This window comes from Erpetoichthys calabaricus, chromosome 7 (genome assembly GCF_900747795.2).
Source record: "Erpetoichthys calabaricus chromosome 7, fErpCal1.3, whole genome shotgun sequence".
NCBI lineage: Eukaryota > Metazoa > Chordata > Cladistia > Polypteriformes > Polypteridae > Erpetoichthys > Erpetoichthys calabaricus.
In genome coordinates, this window is record NC_041400.2 from 91068083 (window position 1) to 91092703 (window position 24621).

Sequence of the window (24621 nt, forward strand, 5' to 3'; positions counted from 1 at the left end):
CATAAAAAGGAGTGTTTTTTTTTAGGTTCTTACTTTAAAGTATATACTTTGTGTATGTCATATATGTATGAAACAATCAAATCTTGATAAATAAAGTAATTATATTCATTGCATGCAAAGTTGTGTTTATGTGAATATTTTGGGGGAAAGGGGTCCATAGCTTTCATCAGATTCTTAAAGGCATCCGTGACTCAAAAAAGGTTAAGAATCACTGTCTTAGATGTATGCCCTATTCAAAGAATTAATTCAAAAAGGTGAGGAATATACATGAAGCATAAGAAATTAGGTTAATAAAATAAATATCAGCAGCCTAAACAAACTAAATCTAAAAGTCAAGCTTTGAAAAGTCACAGAAAATGTTGGTATACATGTCTTTTAAATTTAGAAATAGTCTGTAATATCATTTGAACATCGAGTTCTTCAGGTTATCCGTATTTACAATTGAGATTATCCTTTTTGTATATTAGAGATATAGTCACTCTAGGCACAGTATAATCAAATGTAGATCTGAATTCTTTGAGTTTAGTTTCCCTACATCCCACATTGGACATTTTTCAGATTCAGAGTTTAACTTCTAAGAAAGAAAAGCCTTACTGACAGGTTCATTATACTATAAGGAAATGTATGGTTTCACTAGGACAATCTAAAAATGTATCAAAAATTGAAAACAAGAAACAATGTTACATTAAAAATGTAAAAGAAACTTTGAGAACACCACAAAAATAATTTGTTAGAAATAAACAAATAAAAACAAATTGTGTTTACTTTGTTTGCACTTAGCAGGCATACCTTGACATTAACCAATATTACAGTATTTAGATTTCTTTTAATAAAAAACTTGATCCAAATGTGAATTTAATGAAATTTAATTATGATGCACTGAATAATGCTGAAAGAAATCTGCCTGAGGTATAATAAATTGACACCACAACTCAAATATAAAGGCTGTGGGAAGTCTCTCAAGCTGCAACATCAGGGGTCCCTCTGACTTAACATTAACAATATAAGTAATATAGTTCAAAAGAAAAGAGACCACAAATATAAACATAATTTATAAGCACAAGATTATTGATAAACAAACTAGTGACCAAAACAAAGGACATATAAAACAAAATCAATAATGTGTACAAAATAATTCATAGAAAACAATCAAAAGATTAAATAAAAAGAAAATACATTTAAGCTGGGGATAACCCTGCCTGAAACATAACAACAATGAGGTATCTCTAGTTTGTTTCCAAGTGAACATAAAGACCCCATGCAGTAACTTTATGCCTACCTGAACACCCATGCTTTTCCTTTGTGTGATCCTCAAAGAAGCAAGCACTTTTTGTAACATTTTAAAAGCATATTTGAAAACATGAGACAGGTGACACAGGGAACAAGTGTGGGAATATATTTGCAATTATGCTTGAATGCCCACAGATGTTGTTGCCAGTGTAAGGCATGGCTGAGCAAAGAGACAAATAGGTTGTCAACAAAGATTTTAATTCTATCATCATAAAAAAAATTAATTATGCATAGATTTCCAAAAAGAAAGCACACCCTTATGTTTCCAATGTGACATCAGTGTTAATACCTGTTTGTATTGAATCTGTTAGCACCATCATTATAATAAGTTTTTTTTTTAAACTCCGTAAAGGTCATGAAAAGAATCTGGTTATGTATCATAACATGCCGACTATGGGCATTCTGGATGGAGTTATAAATAAAATTTAAAGATGACATCAGTAGCTCTTTTTCAATGATTTTTAACATACTCTGCATTGCTAGAAGCAAAGAACATATAAAAATTAACAATTGATTTTGAGAAAAAAATTACTGCTTTTCATTATTTTCAAAATCTGACAAACTGTAGCAGCCCTTAGAGTTTAGTTTATACACCTAAGTGGAGAGTAGGGATTTATTTTTGTAACGTATCTGACTGTATTTTTTTCACAATAGATTTTAGAACCATATTTCCATAACTCAGCCCACAGCTAAGAATGTTCACCAATCTGCTGCACAGGTTATCCACTACATTCACTACAGAATTTTCTATTGTGATTAAATGATGTATAATTTGCAATGTGTTCATTTATCTTGCGACCACTAAGTGAAAGTGAAGTCTGAACTCATCATGATGCAGTTTTCACTTGTTCATTGGGAGGTACGAGTTAAACCACCAAGATATATTATCTTTCTGTCCCGTAATTTACATACCACTTCACATTTAAAACATGATTATAGCAATACAGTCAAACATCTAAAACATAAACCATTAATTTGGTAAAGTAGGTATAATTTCAAAATGTAAAGGAAAATAATACAATCAGATGCGTTACAAAAAATGATACAAAACAAATCCCTACACTCCACTTAAGTGTATAAAGTAAACTCTAGGGGGTGCTACAATTTGTTAGATTTTGAAAATAATGAAAAGCAGTAATTTTTTTTCTCAAAATCAGTTGTTAATTTTTATATGTTCTATGCTTCTAGCAGTGCAGTGCATGTTAAATATCATTGAAAAGAAGATGACCTATTGATGTCATCTTAAAATATTATGTATAACTATACACAAAAACACAAAACAAATATTTAGGTATACATCAATACTATGACTCGTGTTATACGTCTGATACAATATTGATGTTTTCTCATCCTTCGGCTCTTTCTAGGATACTTTAATCAAAGTCCAAGTTTATACTTAGAATTAAAACAAAGGGATAATGTCAAAGATAAACAAGATTATTCTCTTTTATACCAGTTGATATCAGAATTGTTTTGTCATTGCAGTTAATAGGTGTTGCCAGGTATAACAATAATCATTACGTTAATAACTAATACGTAGACGCATTTAGTTAATCCAAATTGTCACTTAGTAACTATCCTATAATCTTCCATGCACATATTTAACGCTTCAAACTGCTAAATTATAACTGATTCCAAAAATAACATTTTGTTATAAGTTCGTGTACATTTTATTACTCAGAATTAAATAATTATAATACGAGAATTACACTATTAGAATGCATTAGCATTTACAAAGACAGTTGAGTAATAAACAATTAGATTAACAATACCATGAGCAAAAAAGAGTTTCGTATGTTTAGCTGTTGCAACAGCATTTGCCATAATTCCACAAAAGTTTTAAATTACAAAGTACCAGAAGACTGCATTTATTTGTGTCATTTATTGAAAAGAACAATTAATTGCGATGAATACTGTTACCGGATTTCTTCTTGCTCCGGGCCAGCTTGCTGTTTAGGTATATTCCACACGGTTCTTAACTGGACGGTCCGTCAGATATTGGATGGATGATGTTGTAGCAGACAAATATTCATTTTAATTATAATCCCTTAAAATGGGAATTGCATCTCCTTCGCGTCTAAAGGAAAGTCGCTCGGCATGGCTTAATGTTCTTGCATTTGAACTTTCTGCTTTTCCTTTTTTTCTTCGCTTTCTTTCGGTACCCACTGTCGCAGTTGTACCTGGGCGCTGTGTCCCTACAGGCGGCGTGCCACTGCCCTAAAGCTTCGTTTCATTGGCTCTGACACGTTCTCTGCTGTGTCAGTATGGCTCGGTGACAGCGCTCGGCAATGGCGCATGCGCGCTTCGCTCACGCCTCAGTCTTTTTGCAAGTCGGGTTCAGTTCAGTACGAGACCATGTCCGCCATCAAGCTTGTACTCTTTACCCTTTCATTTAAAGCAGCGTCTTCATGAAATTGTAACGATAAGAGGCCTTAAGCATGGTCAGCTTGGTGAGTACCTTCTGATCAACAGTCGCACTTTGGCGTGCTGCGTGGGTGCGCTCGCGTAGTTTTTGGTTTCTCATTCTTCTTTAAGAATGTGATACCCGCACTGCTTACATAGCGGTACTGCTTTTTTCCGTTCCCAGCCATATTTTTAGATAAGTACAGTAACAACTAGTAATACAAAGCAGCATGCACTGTCGGTTTATTATTATTTTTTACACTGTTTGCAAAGTGTCAGTAATATGTGCATTTATTTAATTGTACAAAGAATAGAGGACGACCGTATGCTGCAACGCGATTTTACCTCCTGCGATAGACTTGTCATCGCATTGTTGTAGGTGCGTTATTTTTGTAACCAATGTGCAGAACGTATGCAGTGTTCGCTACCTGCCTCTGTGAACGTGTTTGTCCACCAAGTGGTAACCATTCTCGTTTGCTCTTTGTGCTGCGCTGCTATCACAATGGTTGGATGCGATTTTACTTTTGAAGATGTTCAGTCACTGTACTGATGGCATCCTCCCAGACCGCTACCACATTCGCTATCGATTCCCACTTTTTCTTTTTGACTTGCTTTCAGCACCCTACCTCGTACGTCGAATTGTACTGTCATCACTGAAGTTCGCCTTTTTGATTGTTATAGGGCGCAGTTCAGGTGAAGTTGGAGCTCGGCCACCGCGCCCAGGTCCGAAAGAAACCCACTGTGGAGGGCTTCACTCACGACTGGATGGTATTCGTCAGAGGACCAGAGCACAGCAACATCCAGCACTTCGTGGAGAAGGTCGTGTTTCACCTTCACGAGAGCTTCCCGAGACCCAAGAGAGGTACACACACAAGCTCCGGAAAAAACGTTTTATGTAAAAGATCTGTTTGAGTCTCTACTTTATTTCACTTAATTTATTTAATCGTTGTATTTTTGCAAACTAGCACTGCTGTTGAATGTTTTTTCTTTAAAACTTATAAGCGAGTTGAGTCGAACGTGTGAACTTCTTGAAGCGGTTCATCTTTAAGTGCAGAATTTGTTTTTGTGGTTTATTGTTTCAAGCTCATTGAAGTTCTTTTGTGTTATTTATTAATTCCCTAATTAAGTGACGTGGAGTTCAACAACGCATTGTATTTTACTGCAAAAAGACGCCCAAGTAGAGGGCTGTAAATGGTGAATATATTTTAATGCTGTTTGCTGACTTAAAAACAGTTTTGCAGGAAATTAATTACTAAATAAATAATTACTTTTTGTGATATTAGTTGTCCTCGCCAAAATTGTTATTTGAACGTTGCGTGTTTCGTTTTCGAAACTAAGGTTTGTAAGCGAGTGGATAGTGCCTTTTATTTTAAAATGAAACAAGTCTAAACGGGCACCTGCAGTCCTGAAACGTGAATTTGTATCGGTGTTTTGTTTACTTGTCTGTTTTATGTTCATATATTTTCTTGCCACAAGTTTGTTGTTCACCTGTTTGAAACCATTTATTTCACTAGGCTTTCATCTAAAACAAGGAACGCGTCATTTTAAATCTCTTTAAACCAAAATGTTCTTGTTTGCATGTCGCCACCTCGTTAATAATCTATATTGTAAACGATTGTTAAATTCATTCTAGTATGATGTAGTAATTTCACTCGAAGCAACACACGCCTGAATTGTATTTTATTTGCTCGTTTAGGTAAATTGGGATGATGGCAAAAAGTGTCGAGCAGTTAAAGTGCAGCTCATCCTGTAACTAGCAAAAGAGATAAGGTCACGAGATCTAAATTGATTCATCATTTTTAAAACTTGGCGAGCAGTACGTAGACTAGCTCATTAAAATTAAAAGCAGGATGTAATAAATGCATCCAGAGCTAGTCGGGAACCCATGGAAACAAACTACGGGCATATTGCAGACTTTTAGTGCTATCGGAGAGCCTATTGCGCACTAGGATTGTTATTTTGCATGTAGTCTTGGGAACGGGGGATCCCTCGATGGCTCAGTAGGGGTTGCCAGGTGTGGCGAGAGTTGTCGGCACAGTGTGCACGTTTTCTCTCCTTTTGGGGAAGGTGCGCGAGCGCGCGTATTATAGACTTGATCAGAGACTTGATTTATTCTAGTTTCTTTTCCTGCCCGGTGCTCTTGGATTTTTTTCTTTGACGTGACAAGTGCTGGGAACTGTGCCAGCGATCCTCCTACAGAGACCCGCTGCCGGCGCCAGAGAAACTGAGCGCTGTTCCCGGGTGCTTGTATCTAATGTGTGGGCCAGGACTTAAGCGGTTCTTTGTTTTAAAAATGCGTGTGTCTTCAATACGGGGGAGCTAAAGATGGTTAAGAGATTGATGGGAACTTATGCGTGTGGACAGAGATGATCACTGGAAAAAATGAACCGGCAGTTTATTGATGCTTAAAGCTATTACATATCTGTGAAAATGTTCTGATGCATACGTCTTCCATCAGTTATTCTTCAGTGTCTTTTTTGAGAGTTTTTTAATGAAAGAAACGATATTTTTTTCAGTAAACTGGAAATAAGTGTAGATCTTCAAAATATTTGTCCCTCTATCATATTGTTGACATTTCAGCTGTTAGTTAAATGCCACCTCCTCCCACGAGGTGTAATATTTGATGACTTTGTAGAGGAAGCGCAAGCATGCCAAGAAGCTGAAAGACTTGTGAACAGAGTCATTGCTTTAAGAGCATCAGTGGATTGTCTCATATGTTAACACATTTGGATCATCAAAATGATGTTTGCCATATAAAACTTTTCTAATGCATTTCTGTTAAGCTGTGTTTCTGAAAATGATGCTAATGCAAGTTTACAGCATCAACACCACATTATATGATATATACTGTATGAAAGTAACTAGCACCTTTTTTATCTTATTTTGATTAAAATTCTTGGCTCAATTAAATCAATAAAGCTGAATGTGTGTTTGCCTGGTATACCTATCTACACAGTTAACCCATTTGCTGCCAGATTTTGTGCAGATTTATTTCTCACTGGCAACGTGTAAGACTATAGGATATATTTAATACTAAAAGTTTTCCCTCTGGGGAACTTTAATGACCACACCTTTGCTTTATTAGGGAAGTGCCCATAGGAGGCATTTTTAAGACTTGGCAGTGGTATACAAAGTTGCTCCACACGATAAGTTTGTTCTGTGAAATCATTTAGTGACTGCATCAACACTTTATTCTACCTCAGGCAGCTCCAGGTACCCCTACTAGTGTATTGTGATTTGATAGGTGGGTTGGTGGTGGTGCAGTGTTTAGAACAGCTATCTTACAGTGCTTGAGTTATGGATTAAAGGCTTAGGCCAATTAGTTTGTATTGAATTTATATAGTCCTTTCATGTCTTTGTGTGTGTGTATGTTTTTTCTCTCATTTACTTACTGTATGTGTTGTACTCGGGCCACTGTGAACATTTTCCAAAATGGATGGGTACCAAACTGTTTATCCTCTATTTGCACCTTTTTGACAATACAAATGAATTATCTTTATTTAGATTTTCTGGGCACACAGCTGTTTGTTCAAATTATAAACATTTACCCTTATCTAAGTAATTGTCTAGCAGCATTTATATTGCTTTTGGTGTTAAGGAAGTGAAAGACGTGACCAAAGTTTTGAGTGTGCAATTTATCATTAGCTATTTATGTCTTATGAGCTGCTTTTAAAACATGCCATAATTGAAATTGACACAGTGAGTATTGTTTAAAGTTTAAGTATCTTAGGTTTTGTAGCAAAGTGTCCTGTTTACACTGAGAACTAAAGGGTGATTCAGTGGTATGTTGGCAAAGTGGTTAGGTGTACTGTTGGAACAATTACATATTCCTGAGACACTATGTCTGTGAAATTTGCATGTTCTCTCTATGTTGCTGTGTGTTTGCTTTGTAGGTTAGACTGAGTTTTGACGTTTGAATGAATAGTGATTAGAGTGCTTTGATGTTCGCACCTTAATTCTTAAATGCATTATATCTTGCTTTAAAGCTACTGTGGATAAAGGTGTCTGCTAAATAATGTTTTCAGACTGTTGTGAATGAAAGTGGGGCATGCTGAAATGAAAACGACCTCTTGAACTGAAGACACCCATCCACCATTCTTTGATCAGGAGTCCTCATTTATAATAGCCAATTCACTGGCTACCGTCCATCTCACATGAAATCTGTATTGCAAAGCATGGTCTTTGGAATGTGTACAATATGTGATTAAAATTTTAAAAAGTTGTGTGAAAGCATTTTCAGGTGAAAAATACAATTATGTGTCATATTTGTTTATATCTGCTTCAACAAGGAGAAAACCAATTCATAGCTGCAGTTTCATAAACAGCCAAAGAAAAACCCACATATACTGAATATATGCCTTCAACAAACAACTTATGAGGTGAGAGACAGATCATCAGTTCAAAACCTCAATTCCATTTTAGCGCAATCACGATGTGCACATGCAGATTTTCTGACAGTAGTTTAGCAATATTTCAACCAAAATACACATTTGGAATATATGACTGGATACCTGAGAAAACTGACACATAACTTGTCAACAAAGATTTTAATTATATCGTCATATAAAAAAAAAATAATTATCCCCAAATTTTCAAAAGAAAAGACACCCTTACATTTCCAATATGACACTAGTGTTAAAACCTTAATGTATTGAATCTGTTAGCACTGTAATTATGTTAAGTTTTGGTTTAAATTCTGTAAAGGTCATGAAAAGAATCTGGTTATGTATCATAACATTAATAGAGTATCTATGTATCTAACATGTCGATTATGGGCATTTTGGATGCAGTGTCTTATATGGTTTTAAAATCTACTATGAAAAAATACATTTCCATAACCCGGCCCTCAGCTACGAATGTTCACCAAACTGCTGCATAGGTTATCTACTACATTCACTGCAGAATTTTTTATTGTGATTAAATTCTGTGTAATTTGCAATGTGTTAATTTATCTTGCGACGACTAAGTGAAAGAAGTCTGTACTAATCACGATGCAGTATTCATTTGTCGTTCATTGAGAGTTGTGAGTTAAACCACCATGATATATTATCTTTCTGGCCCGTAATTTACATACCATATTTCAACCAAAATACACGTTTGGAATATATAACTGGATACCTGAATGGTGGATCATACAACTTGAATAACCTGATTTTTTTTCTTTTCCCATGAACATTTTAATATTGTTTGGTGCTATTCAGTTTTGGTCCCCATTGGTGTCAATTATATTAGAAATTTTATTATCCTTGTTCTCCATAATAATACAAGACTAACAACTTTTCTTAGTCATCATTAGAAGCAACACAGACTAGGTAACAAATAGATGAATATTAAACCCAAAAGTTCATTTTTGTTTAAAGCTGCAATGTCTGTTATTAATTTGAAAGGTGAAAGCAATGCTTTAATATATAAAACTAACAGTGTTTCCCTCTGTGACAACCATACACTGAATGTATGGTGTTGGAATTTCTATAATTGAGCTATCATAAGTACAGTAAACTGAAATATTGTTGATGTTGTTTAATTTTTTTCAATGTGTTATTTTGAAGGACAGCACAGTGGCACTATGTTGAGTGTTACAGCTGCTCATTTTCTCATTCATTAATTAATTTCCTGGAAATTGTGTTTTGCTGAAATTGCTTTTGTTATCATGCTGGTGTGCTCTTGTTCTCTTTATCAGACATGTAGGTGCTGCTGACTGGTGCTGGATTACAACCAAGTCTGTCTTATTCATGCTGTTTCATAGATTGGTGCAAAATTTTACCTTTGCCACTAAGTTTGACCTTGTTGCCATGTGATCATGAGGGCACAGTGGTTAAAGAAATGAAAACATTTTAAGCTTAGCAACATATTGTTTCAGTGTAAACCTTAAGAGTTTTAAATTATCTAGGAGTCTTTGTGAAGTTAAGCTGTATTTTCTTACTGTCTAGTAATGCACATTTGCAAATCCCCCCCCTTTTCCCTAATATTGATTAATTTTAGCATTATGCTGTTGGATTTGTTCAGTTTTCTGTTATTCATCAGCGTGAAAGAAATAACAGCCCTTAGTTTAATGGAAAATGTTGGCTTTTGATAGCTAGACCTTTTAAGAAAGGTGATTAAATTACTTAAATTGTGTTGTCCTATCAAGCCATCCAGACTTGTGCCATTAGCAGCATGGTGCTGCACAGATGAGGAAACTTTATGGTTTGGACACACTGTGGAGTGCTTGTTTAAAAGACTTGTTTATGACAGTGGAAAGCTTAAAGCTTTCCTTGGGAAAAAAAGTTTAGCCTTGCCTGTAAATCAGTTATGTCTCACTTCCAAATGGTGTCTGTCCTTGTGAAGATTCAAGCTGTGATCAGCTAGTAAATCAGCACAGATGATATACTGAGGACAAGATGTATGCATTTTACTAGAAAAGGTGAATTGCGAAGCTGCTGTGTCCTCTCTTCCAAGAATCATCCTTAAAAGATAATTCCTGCTGATAGCACTGCTGTGCTCTTGTTCCTCGTTATTACAGTCTGATACATCTCATCTGCCATAAAAGAGATTCATTCAACAAGAGCAGAGCTGCAACTGATTTCTTAAATCCTAAGCCACATCTGATTGGTTCTTAGTTTTTTCAGCTAAAATTATAATAGGTCCAAAATAGGTTTCTGCCTTTACTTTTGGAATTTAGAAGTTTCTTCAATTAGCATTCATTAAATCAGCCAATGTTTCACAAACTGAATGGAAAGTGAAAAGTATATATGGTTAAGCACATTAAAATATTGAAAAATGACTTCCCTATGTACAGTATTTACAAGCTAATAAGAACTAAATTCTTAAATGAGGTTTCTGATATCTTATAAACAGACACAGATGATAATAACTAAGTAGCTATTCAGCCTGATTTATAAAAGAAAAGTAACATGGCTAAGTGTGGCACTTTTCTCCTGTTGGATTCTACAATTGAAGTAAAATGTGGTATGCTATACAAAAAAAGAAATATCTGCTTATCACTTTTTCTTCATGTCTTTAAGCCATTTTAAGCAATAATGTAATCAAATATAGCATGTTCAGAACGTGATTTTTCATTCAAGCTTTAAAAATGAATATGAAACCATTGTTAAGATACAAGTTTGAATATTTTCTTTGGTAAAAAAGTTGTTTGAATGCTCCTGAAAGAGTGTATTTTAGCTGTTTGTCAGAGTTAAGGAGCACAAGTTAGTTTGTCATTTGTTGAACTGTATTTCTGTTTTGACAAATCTCGTAACTTCTGACCATTTGAAAGTGTTATGTGCCTTAGATGTGTGTGTTCATTTTATCTTTACTTTTACAAAAAATATGAATTACTTTTTCAAATTTAAGAAAGCTCAGCTTTGTGTGATATCTAACTTCCAGTATTTTCTGCTAGTGAACAGAAGTCTAGTATTAAACTTTCTTAAATCTTCAGGAATTCTGTTTTCTAATGAGAATGTTCTCTATCTGAATTCAATTGGCTGCACAATAAAATATGTATTGCCTAACACATTGTTTGATAAAAGATACAAAAAAGTTGATGTTATTTTTTGTCAGTTAAACTGCAATGTTTGACCTTACTTAGAATTACAGCAGGCTTTCATAGTTAGGCAATAGGCATTTACATTTTTAATTTAAGATGTACTAATTACAGAATCTTAATTGTTATCGCAAACAAACATATTTTGTAAAGCCTTTCTCAGGGAAAATACATTTTAAAATGTTTTGACAAGTTACTGTTGAGAACTGCTGTTCCTTTCCACAGTTGTAGTGAGGTATTTATTCCAATTTTTTTTTCTATCCTCTCCTCATTTTAAAGATTAAAAGTATATTTTATATGGTTTTTGTAACAGCTTCGATGTGAACACACACATCTTATACTAATATCGTTATTCATTACTAAAATAAACAGATGTGTCCTCTTTACCAGATTCATCTTGAACTCCGGTTTACCTATTCAATATATTTGTCTATTTTGTTTTATTTGCTCTTTTTTGTGTCATATACCTATTTCTGTTTTTTGTGTTTGTGTTTTTTTAGTTATCATTACTTGTTTGCCCAAACTATAATTTCTCTTAAATTATGATAAATGCATAAGTCATTTGAGTAATTTAAATGCATTTTCTTAAAATGAAGTAAAAACTCACTGTAATGTGCCTGATGCTTTGTTACCCACTGTTGATTCCTGTCTTGTGCCCATTATTTTCAGGATCAGTTACCGTTCCCTGTGACCCTCTTTAATGGGGGGAAAAAAGTAGGTTAGAATTGAAATTGACTGACATCATGTTCAAACTGACTTTTCACTGATGCTCTGTTTTGAATTAAACTGGTTGGACTAATGGATAAGCAGAATTTTTTTTTTTCTGCCAGGGTTTTGTGCTTGTAGACACAAAACACATTTGCACTTGGTTCATAATTAATAATGTTATTTTAAGTTCATGTTTTCATTTGCTTTTCTTTACTAAGGAGATTCTAGGACAAAAGGCAAAAAGCTTTTGCAAAAACTGAAAATATGTTCAATTTCCTTGTTAAAATTACCTGGCAGATTTAAAAACATTTTTTTGGTAATTTATCTAAACATTAGACAATATGAATTTAGTGACGTAAATCTGAAAATAATTCAACAAATCATAATCCTACTTTGCACTCTTATTTCTCTTAAATAAATCACCCTCGGTTCTTAATTGTGTGCTTTTAAAGTCTTTTGAAGTCAAATAGGCAAGATAATAAGTGCTTGCCTTGTCTGGGAGTACTCTTTTCAGAGATGCATGCTCAGAGGAAAAAACTTTTTACCTTAGAATGTAAATGATCTGACATCTGTAATGAGGCATGCTGTCCGGATGCCAGACAAGACTGAGCTAAGGGCTACTTTTGCTATGTTACATCAACGCATGAAACTCGTTAAGTAGAAGTGGAAACAAGAGGTTTCTTTCTTCTTTCATTAAAGGGAAAAAAAGCCTGGAGTACTTTTATTCCTAAGTAGAGCCGTATTTATACATCATTGTTACAGAATTTAAAGAAAAATAGCTGGCAGCTGATCTTAAAGATACTTCCTTCTGCTGTCTTACTGGTAGAGTTCCATCACCATCTTTTTGTATTGGATGTGTCCAGCATCCTTGAAAAATTTTTGTTCAATGTATAGTCCAATTTTTAACACTAAGGGAGACAATATACCTGATTTTTTTCACTTTGTACATATTAATCTGCAATAATTTTTAAAGCATTCTTGCAGTAGGAGGCTTCAGCTGTGCTGCTTAAATTAGAAACTCTTGATATTTAATAAGCTCAGGAACAAACTTGATCCTTTATCTGTTTTTGGTTAATTTGGAGCTCATTTCTTAGATATGGCATGAAACCAGTTTTCCTGAGTTGTTGAGTCCAGTGTAACTTGATCATATTCTTCCCATGTTGACCTTTAGGTATTGTTGGGTATTTATTTTTAGAGACTTTAATGTATTTTAATTAAATTTATTATTTAGTTTTAGAATCTTTAAATTTAGAATAATATTTTAAAGATGTAGTGAGGCCATCTGAGACATTTTGAGACCAAGAGACAGTACGTTTTTGAACTTCAACAGCTGCCTTTTGAAGTTTTTGAAATATATTAATATGGATCACAAGGTGAAGTTAGTAGGTAATGCTGTTGCCATAAATCTCTAGGTACCAAGGTCTTAAAATTCTGCAATTCTTATGTTCTAGTCTCCTCCCATATTTTAGAAATGTCCATTTTAGGTAATTGGTTAGTCTTAAATGGTACAGTATTTATTTTCTAATTGGTAGACATCTTTATTCAACATGAAATATACAAAGTACTTTGCAGTTGTGTCTGTATATTTACTGATTGAAGAACAGACAAATTAAGTAATTTATTCAGTGGTACACAGTATATCAAAGGTGGACATTGTGTATATTGGTTTGAATTCTAATTCTCTAGCATTTATTTCATGTCATACAGATTTAGTGAGTGCTGGCATTGTATGTCTAATTAGGCACTGAAGTGGTGTGGTATACTGCCTAGCTTTGTTTACTTTCTTGCACATACTCCGGTTGGAATAAGCTATACCTACCCTTCAGCTTTGTTGTTACAGGGAATGGATTGATTTTTGGTTGTTTGCATTGGACTTGAATAAAAATGTGAATTTCAAATATGCATGTTTTAGTTAGGTTTTGTTTATTTTGCTGATTCAGCTTTTAACACTTGGATTATTTATGTCAATGCCAATTGGAGTTATGTTTTTAAATCTTTAATTATTTCACCAAAGTACATGTCATTGCTTCTGTCCTTCCTTGACTTCTCCTTAATTGTTGCACTGAAAATGCACATGTAGTTGCTATTACTCTCAAATTCTATTCAGACAACATGATTGATTGATTTTTTTTTTCTTTTCATGAAAGGCTGTAAATTACAGCTACAAGCAATGTTATTAAATATTGGTACACAAGTGTGAATTGCAGCATATCTCATCTAGCTTGCATTTGACCACCTCTGCATATCCTTTTTACCTTGACAAATCCTCTCCTGCAAATGTTCTTAACATTACTAGACATTGTTGCCCAGTTTCTCTTCTGGAGAAATCTATAAAGTAATCACACACATTGTTTACATTAGTTAAAAGCATATATAAACTCACCTCAAATGCCATCAGAATGTTTTTTCATATAATTCAGAATATGAAGTACACATGGTGCCTTTTGGACGGAGTGAGCCACAAATGAAGAGCAGCACACTGGAAGACAATTACAACATTTTCACAAGCATGACAGACCAGACAATATTTGCAAACATAAGAATAATCAGTGGGCCTTCCTTACAACTTGCAAGTTGATTATTTCTAAATGTGCCCTTTTGCATGTTCTTTTACTTTGACAAATTGGTGCTGGCTATGTACTTTGTATGCTGACAGCTTTGCTGCTGTATCAAGAAATGGTCACTGAGACGGGTACTGATAAATTTCCAGGCAGTGCCAAGTAGTAGTGCAATTCTGAGAAACCACTTGTCACAGCACCCTTTCAGGTCTTTCTCTATCCCGGTGGAATAAAGCATTGGACACACACTAAATGTAGGAAAAATAAAGGCAAAGACCACAAAACTGTGTAATGTCACTGTGAACATGTCAAGAAACTGTGTTTGACTACATATAGATACTTTATTTCTCCTCATGGGGAAATTGAGATTTTATGGAAATTCAAGAAAAATAGAAATAAAAAACCAGCTACTACCAAAAAAAAAAAAAGAGAGAACACGGAGCTTCTTTCAAAGGCTGCCACCTGCATGGTGCCTTGAAGCTAAGATGGAGGCTGGTTTGCAATAAGTTTGTTGTTTACAGATATTGTACAGAAATATGTGAGTATGATTATACATTTCTAAACTATTTCTACCAATAAAAGTAGTTTCTACTTCAGTTATGCTATGTGCCCATAAAATGAAATTAGTTGTTTGGCTTTTCTCTAATAATAATAATAAAAAGTGAAGACGTTTTCACAACTGGGGAAATGTTTTAAAGTGAAAATATATGCAAACGATATATATGCTGTGCCCCAAGAAATTATTTCCATTCATGTTTAGTGAATCATGTTAGGCTGTTTATTTTTTTGGGGGTGGGGGAAATAGGGCAGTAAGAATGCGTCATCATGATGTTAGGCTGGTGGGCTGTTAGTAAGGACAAAAGATTCAGATGCTATTTGCTGCAGCTTTGTTGGTTGTAGTACTGAAAAAAAAACCCTGGTGCTTCTAGTAAGTAATGTGAAACAACTAACTTGTGAGACTTTCCATGCAGATTGTCTAGCTATAATGTACAATCTGATGTGTGCACATGCAGATTTCTCCACCACCTCCAATTTTTTTCAGGGTAGTCCAACGTGTAAGAGGAAAGCTTTGAAAACAGCCACTTTACATAGCTTTTTAACCATTGTAAAGAATATCAGTTTGACATGATAAGGCAAACGTTTCTTATCTGTGGGTTGCTGTTGATGTATTATTCCACTTGATAAAAAACTGCATTGTAGACAACAGCATTTAAAAATTAAGAATTCTAATCTATACAGAGAGGCTTATGGACCTTCTTTATAGCATAAATATGATCAAATGGAACACCAAAGTTGTGTTACAGTTGAAGTACAAAACGTCTGAGAAGTGTTTTACTGTTGCATACTGTTTGGACTGTAGTGTAATAAAACATTTTAAACATTTTTATAGCACACAACACTATATCAAATAGCACTAAGCCTTGGTGAAGTTCAAAGTTAATCTGATATTGATAGGTTTTTCATGGTGGACTTTTTTTTTTTTTTTTTTAAATACAATACAATTTCAATGCCAGCCACGTCTTTTTTTTGTTAAGACATAGTGTCCCCCCCCCCCCCCCCCCCAAGTAAAACTGTATTAACCAAACCACAACTATAGTTGGAAATACACCTTGTACAAAATCTAGTTTTGGCTTGATGTACTTCAGGTATTCTCAGCAGTACATTAGCAATTTTTTCATTGATTGATCCTAATACCTTTTTACATTTTTAAAAAAAATTTTAAAGTCTTTTTTGCATGGGTTCTGTTGGGAGCAGTGCCATATAAGGGAGGACCCCAAAATAAAGGAATTAAAAAAACAAAAAAAAAACCCCAAAACTTTATTCTAAAGCTGACAGCATTTTGCTTTTTGTCACCTTCAGAATATTTACCTTGACATGGAGCGAGGTCTGGTGCATATGGGTGTTGCAGACTGATTACCAAGACTTGTAGGCGCATGCTATCTAGTGATATATTTTATAAGTAAACCCTATTGCTGTACTATTGATCGATTTCAGGAATTTTTGGGCTCCTCTTCGTTTAATGTGATAGAAGTGCACAATCCCTGAGATATTTTAAGCACATGGTTTGATGGGATGCGAATATTACTTGTTTTGAGATCTTCTTTGTCCAACAACTCATTAATAAACTCAAAAATCAGATTTTTAATCAGTTTGTGTTACTCATAGATTTGTGATTGCAGCACAGAAAAGGATAAGCCAAAGTGACTTTGATTTATTTTATTAAAAGCACTAAATATTTTGACATGAAAAATTTCTCCAGCAAGCCATCTAATGGGAATAATTGGGAAGAAATGTCCTCCAGTTCACTTTAAACAAAGATATGTTGAAAGGAAAAAAAAATCTGACTCTTTATGGCCTAATACAGAGTTAAAGATAACAGGATCCTATCCCATTTATATTGGCTACAACACAGAAGCATGCATTTATTCAGCACCAGTATGTCAGAGTATGCTTGGTAACCCTCATTTGGTGTTTTTATCATCAGTCTACTTTAGGCATCTTTGGGATGTGGGAGTTAACCATACAGTAACACCTTGGGAATAAACTACTTGTACAGTGTCCAGGCTTGGGTCATGGAAATCAACAACCTATAGTTGTGGGGCAACAGAGCTAACTACAACTTCACTATGTCACCCATGTTGACAGATCTGTAGAATGAATAGTAACATTACAACTATGGTGATGTGTGGTTGTACCTTGCCTGAGCTTTTCATAAGACAAGAGATTTAATCCAATGATGAACTCTTACATAAAAAAACAAATCATTGCACACAGTCTTTTATGGTTTTTCTTTCCTGCACATCTCAAATACAAATAATGTTAAATAAAAAGGAGATAAGTATGTACTGTTCTGTATGTAGACTAATTTGGTTATTGTGTGGTGATTATCCAAAATAGCTAAATTGTGAAGAAAAATTACTAACCTGTTATTTTGATGATATATATAAAGCATCATCAGTACAAAGATTGAAAAATAGATGAATGTTTGACAGTGCTCCAGGGTTACCTTGGTTATGTATCCCCTTAGTGGTTTGCTTCGTAATGTTTTTCTCTGTACATGACATAGCTCACTACTTGTCATTTCATCAGCCTGGCAGTGTGCCTAAAATTGTTTTTTCAGCACATTATCCTTTAACATCTGTGTATGTTATATAACTCTCATCATTGTTACTAAGAAACCCAACATAGTGGGTTCAGATTTTAGGAGGCGAAGTGTAATTATTAAAATAAATATTAGTCAGCTAATGTAAGTATTAAACTGTTTATACTTGCTTACACTTATTAATTGTATACTTTGGTTTGAAGCCAAAAAATTAAAACAATGTAACAAGCAACGCAAAAATGTTCTGTTTTAAATCACATAAATATGGTAACATTTTAAAAGAAGAGCTTTAAAAGCTTAATGCAGTTGCATCTGTTAGAGACATATTGATATGTAACACAAATAAGCTATTTGATAGGATCATGTAATATAGTAGTATGTGATTAATAGATGTGCTATAGGTAGCTTCTCTTGTAAATTGTCACTCATGATTTGTAAATCCATATTGAAAACAAGCAAAACATTTAAGATCTTATTATATAGCAATAGCTGACTAACAAGTACAACTAGGCAGGTCCCATATTCTAAAGTGTTACCATAGACACTTACTATAAAAATGTCTATCATTCAAACTTTCAAGCTTATAAAACCTATCATTATTGATTAGCATTTGAGTAAGATAATTTTATTGGCTTTTGGTTATGCAGAATAGGATTAAAATTAAAAGTTAAAGTTGTCTAAAAGTTTTGTGCACTAGTCAGGATCACAATGCAAGCCCAATTAATTTACACTCTCTTATGAAGGCTTGTATTTACTGTGTAATTAAAGAATTATTGGGTAATAGGTTATCCATAATAAAGGTACAGACAAGCTTAATGTTTTTTAAGGTGTATAGATGGTAATGGGCATTGCTTTGATGCTGTTTCATTGTTATTTTAAGTGATCTAAACAAAAAGCATAATGATGAGATATAATTGCTGGAAGAAGATCTGCTGAACTTGATTACAAGATTGAAACTCTCTTTAAAAATCTCTTCACTGCTTGAGCAAAGGGCCACCACCAGCTGCAGAGACTATCCGCCCCATAAGGACATTTTGATTTCTATGCCTTTTGAGGGGCCATAAGCTGAAGATACATTGCCAAGGACGAAAAGTTTTCACTACCCAAAGTGTATGATGGGTGTCTCGAATTTACTCTTACAGAATTAGTTTCAGCTTCTTTCAGCTCTTGGATGTTTATTGTTTTAATGTATAGTATACCATTTTGAGTACAAAGTCTAAATGTTTTGTACATGACCTTAAACAAATGCAACAATTTTTAAAGATTTATATATACCACCCCACGCCTAGTTTTAAGCACTAACTACGTATACATACACACAATCACACACCCACCTACCTACCAGTAATATCATCTCTTTAAGGATGCTTATAAAACTTTAGATACTGACTTTTCCAGTATTGTTATGTTTACCTTGTAGGAAATATTAAAGTGGCTTGGATGTTACTTTAAGTTACAGTATAGCAGTATTTTTGATTTTCTATTCTTGTCTGGGGTGAATGGATAAACTTAGCTGTTGTTTTGCCTTTACATCCTCACTGTGATCAGAGCTCTTTGAGTGAAGGCCTCAAACTTTTTTTTTGGAAATCTGAAACTCGATTTTTGCATTGTTTTGACATTTTAATGTTAAGTCTTGAATTGTATTGTGTGCTATCAAAAATCCTGTAATGTGATAACGTTCCTGAATGCTGTGCTGCTTGCTGTTCGGTCACTTCCTTTGCCTTGAGACGTTTATACTGTTTAATACAATCAAATTAGCCATATGTTATAGATTATATCGTTGCCCTCTCAGAACATAAAAGAAGCCTTTCACAAACTTTTTTTTGTTTCTCTGAGCATGTCTTTTTCAATTTATAATTTTGGAATGAGCATATATGTTTTATTTAACAGTAAAGAAATATGCCTGTCTGGCCATCTGTTTAATGATTGGGCATATTTAGTATAATATAAGATTATGCATATATTTGTGATGTTTGAATGTTTACATAAAAGATGTGACATAATGTCGTTGTAATGTAATTCATGTAGCTCAGTCTATTAGCATGAGTTTCAGCTATGCCCCATATTTTTCAGCTTAGTATTGTTAGTTAACCTAAAGTAGTGATCAAAAAATCGCATCTATTTAGCATTTATACTTTGTGGGGAAGAAAGTAGCTAACTGAACACTATTTGAAGGTTTTTTTGTTTGACATGAAAATCCAGAACTCCAAGAAATTGACCAAAAAATCACAAGCTTGGATTTGGCTAATAACTTTTGTAAATGGTACCTAGATTGTGCTTATTTTTATCCCTGTCGGCTAATTTGTGTGGATGATGTGACATGAAATGATTGGAACACAGCTGTTAAAGAATACATGAAAAACTTTACATTCCGTAAGTGTTCATGCATACAAAAGCATCCTGTTACTGTTCTTTGCCTGTTTGGGAAATGAAGAGCTTAACTCACAAGAAAGTAAGTTTTCCTTTACTGTTCCTTATTGTTATACTTTCCTCACAGTAAAGTTTTATTTATAAATAGTGAAGTTTTATCATAGTCATAAAAATAATTTCAAGCCCATATTTCCTAGCTTGTTAAAATAGTTAAGTGCCAAGAATAATACTGAATTGATACTGAATTAATACTAAACTGAAGACCCTAAATTTCTGTGATAGCAGCACTTAAGTTGACAAATAACACCAACATCACTCTGGAAATTGTTACATTTGATTATGTAATCAATGCTATGCCAGTTTGGATATGTGTAACAGTGTTTGCTTCCACTTTACCAGAAGTAGATGCAATGTCTGTTGTAAATATTGATCATTCAATCATAGCGTCATGGTGAGGTTTTGACCCACTCTTCCTTGTAGTTCCCAGTTGCATTTTATTTGCCCATTTCATATCTTGCTATACCATCTGGTAAACAATCGACAGCTTTACCCTGTCATTTCAAAACAATTTTTTTTGCATGCATTCTGCAGTAGACTTGGGTATGATCATTGTCTTGTCCAGTTTGAAGTGCAGAAAGTAATCCCAAAATAATGCTAACACCATTGGTATGAGATTGTTGTTTAGGGATGTAGTGTTAATGTTGTATGGCACATTTTGGAACAGAAAGTTCCACTTTAGGTTTATCTCTGTATAGAGCTTTATTTCAATGTTATTCAGGATTATCCATGTGTGTTTTGTCAGGCAGGTTAAGAGCTTAATGTTCATATTTCCTTCTTGCTACTCTGCTGTAGATTCAGTTCCGAGTATGTGTGTGTGCCTGATGATGGATTCATGAGCTTTGACATCATCTTAGAAATCAAGGCTGTAGTATGCAAGATGACATACAAGCATTCTTTATAGGGATGCACCAGTACCATTTTTGACAGCTGATATTAATACCAAGTAATTAATAAACACTGTAGGCCGATACAGAGTACTGAATGAGTAATTTTGTTGTAAATAAAACAATGCTACATCTTCAATAGCAAATATGAGCATAATACCATTTTTATTTAATAAGCTATACAGTAATCCCTCCTCCATTGCGGGGGTTGCGTTCCAGAGCCACCCGCGAAATAAGAAAATCCGCGAAGTAGAAACCATATGTTTATATGGTTATTTTTATATTGTCATGCTTGGGTCACAGATTTGCGCAGAAACACAGGAGGTTGTAGAGAGACAGGAACGTTATTCAAACACTGCAAACAAACATTTGTCTCTTTTTCAAAAGTTTAAACTGTGCTCCATGACAAGATAGAGATGACAGTTCCGTCTCACAATTAAAAGAATGCAAACATATTTTCCTATTCAAAGGAGTGCGCTTCAGGAGCACAGACTGTCAGAAAGAGTGAGGAAAGCAAACAAATCAATAGGGCTGTTTGGCTTTTAAGTATGCGAAGCACCGCCGGTACAAAGCTGTTGAAGGCGGCAGCTCACACCCCCTCCGTCAGGAACAGGGAGAGAGAGAGAGAGAGAGAGAGACAGAGAAAAACAAACGGTCAAAAATCAATACGTGCCCTTCGAGCTTTTAAGTATGCGAAGCACCGTGCAGCATGTCGCTTCACGAAGCAGCTGCACAGAAGGTAGCAACGTGAAGATAATCTTTCAGTATTTTTAGTCGAGCGTCCGTATCATCTAGGTGTGCGAACAGCCCCCCTGCTCACACCCCCTACGTCAGGATCAGAGAAAGTCCGCGCAAGAGAGAGAGAGAGAGAAAAGTAAGTTGGGTAGCTTCTCAGCCATCTGCCAATAGCGTCTCTTGTATGAAATCAACTGGGCAAACCAACTGAGGAAGCATGTACCAGAAATTAAAAGACCCATTGTCCTCAGAAATCCGCGAACCAGCAAAAAATCCGCGATATATATTTAAATATGCTTACATATAAAATCCGCGATAGAGTGAAGCCATGAAAGGCGAAGCGCGATGTAGCGAGGGATCACTGTAATGAGTTAGTTATTTTTTTAAGAATATACTATATTATTCTAATTATATTGTAATTAATAACTCTTTTTAATGTATTTAATATTTTTGACAAGAATAGATGCAAACTTACTCAAACTCTTTTAACAAACTAAAATTGGAATTAAAATAATAGCTGTCTAATTCTTGGCCACTCCACTTTAGATTCAGATTCTTTTTCAGCAATAACATTTCAGCTCTATCGCATTGTTATTCTATTACATTATTCTGTTACATTATTCTGGTTCTCCTCTTATGTACACCTGTTGAAGCTGTGCAGAAAAAGACCTTTACCATATAGGTATGTAATGCTGGCAGTAGCTTCAGTAGGTGTCTGATATCAGATTAAAATAGGTTTGACATAAAGCTTATTTTCAAGTTTGTCATGAGTGCATAAAACAGTGGAATTCTTATTTGCTTGTCCCCTCAGAATAGTAGTACAATGCCAACAAACTGTCAAACGTGTACTATATACAGTGTGCTATTTTTATTATCAATGTTTTTATATTTTTCTTATAGTGCCACTTTAAAGTATAACTTGGTTATGACTCCTACAGTGTTCCTTAAAACATTTTTGTGAACACGGTGAATGCGGCCCCAAGAGGATGTGGCCATTCCTCCGAAACCCCCTCTTAAACAGTGATACAATGGGAAACAAACACAGCTTTTCATCTCCTCTTTGTGGATCAGCTGCTAGCCTGCTGCTTGCTGCCAGTGCCATGTGTTCTGCATATCACACGCAGTTTCGTACATTTAAAAGACCACACTGTGGCTGTCCTAGTGTCTCGCTGCCTTGTCTCTCTTCCCCCAGATATCCTCTGCTTCATTCTTTGTTTTATTATGCTGTATTTGAATGAAGATACTGTTTCTTGAAAACCCTGAATGAACCTGTACAACTTTGTGACCCAGTCGTAACAATATGTAAAATTGTAGCTTTAATGAAGGTCACACTTGAAAACACAGCCTTTCACAAAAATTTGAACCATGGAGGCCATAAAGTGATTTAATCAAACCAAAAGTATTCTAACAATTCAATCTATTTTGTCAGCTCATCCTACTGTAAGAAAACAGTGGTTTTTGTTGCTGTTATGAAGTAGTGTCAGTTGTGCATACATCAGTTGTGTTGAACATGCTCAGACATCAAGAACAGGTTCTTAAATATTAATTGTACTAGGGTGTTGTACCGTGTTAGCCATTATGAATGTAGAGAAAAGTCAAGCAAAATGACACCTTTTATTGGCTAACTAGAAAGATTACAATATGCAAGCTTTCGAGGCAACTCAGGCCTGAAGAAGGGGCCTGAGTTGCCTCGAAAGCTTGCATATTGTAATCTTTCTAGTTAGCCAATAAAAGGTGTCATTTTGCTTGGCTTTTCTTTAAATATTAATTGAAATGAAATTATGAAAAATTGAAATTTTTATATGCTTTACAATTGAAATAACTAAATACAGTATACTATAGCAGATGTTCTCAGCCTTTTCTTTTGGGTCTTCAAGGAATACTCTACCCAAAAAGTATACTTTTAAATTATCTATATTAACTCATGTGTTTTGTAGTGGGCAAGAAACATTTTTAGACTCATGGAGGTCAAAGATAACAAGGTTTCTGATAACACTGATGTCTATGGTGACAAATGCTGAATAACAGCAAACAATGCTAAAATGTCCATTAATTACTCGTTCAGTAGGGCTATCAGAACGAACATAAATATTAAGTATAATTTTAATCTATGTGTAAAAAGGCAAAAACTGACATTCTATTGTAAAATAATGGTCTCTTTTTTTATTATTAACCATGCACTAATTTTGGCATCATGTTACTCTAGACACTCTGTGCTGCAATACTTCTATAATTTGCATGTGTTTTTGTACATCACTTCCATGATCTGTGTTTTTTCAATTTTTTTTGCTTTTTTGTATTGTCATTTATAAAGCAAACACATTTTCTACTGCAATGCTCTACTTTTTTTAATGCATGCACCAAAAAGAAATTTTAAACACTTGTCCAGTGCCTTAATTTGTTTTCTGTTTATCCTGTTCCCATCTAGTCTTGAACCTGAGATATCCGATTTGCTGTTGCTTTATATTAAAACCATGAATCTTTCATTATACCAATCAAAAGCTGGTTTCCTTTCTCATTAAAAATATTGAGAAATAACTACCATATTTCTAAATTTTCTTTAATTATTATAACAGCTTAAATTTGACATTTTCAGTGTCAGGAAATCTAACTTAACCAACAGGTCTCTTGTGTGTCAAACCGGCCCCCTCCAAAACTCCTAAAATAGAGGCAAATCATCATCATAATGCAACGTTTAGTACATTCAGTAACTCCTTTTGTGAAACGTGAATAAACTTCTCTTTATATAAAATATAGATGGGCAATGATAGGAGGGCTGGAGGGGTAGGCAAGGTGCATGGACTAAAGTAAAGTGTGTGTTTAACTTATGTAGCAACTTATTGTATACGTTGCAATAAACCCACAAGTAAATCAAAAGCAAAAATGGTATTTTTATACTCACAAGGGTATCATCTTTCAAGTAAATCGTACGTTTCCATGTTGTCTGGTCTCTTTCATTAAACTATGTGATTTACACATATGTGACAC

General features: G+C 34.5%; 1 protein-coding gene across 4 annotated transcripts in view; it reads left to right on the forward strand.

Moving 5' to 3' along the window:
- Positions 1-3605: 3605 nt before the first annotated feature.
- mllt3 (MLLT3 super elongation complex subunit) overlaps positions 3606-24621 on the forward strand; it is a 400950-nt gene continuing 379934 nt past the window's right edge. For all 4 annotated transcript variants that reach the window (XM_051930090.1, XM_051930091.1, XM_051930093.1 and 1 more), the window contains exons 1-2: positions 3606-3740; positions 4375-4555. In XM_051930090.1, the coding sequence (XP_051786050.1) occupies positions 3729-3740; positions 4375-4555 (193 nt within the window). In that variant the 5' untranslated portion in view covers positions 3606-3728. The remainder of the gene's footprint in view (positions 3741-4374; positions 4556-24621) is intronic.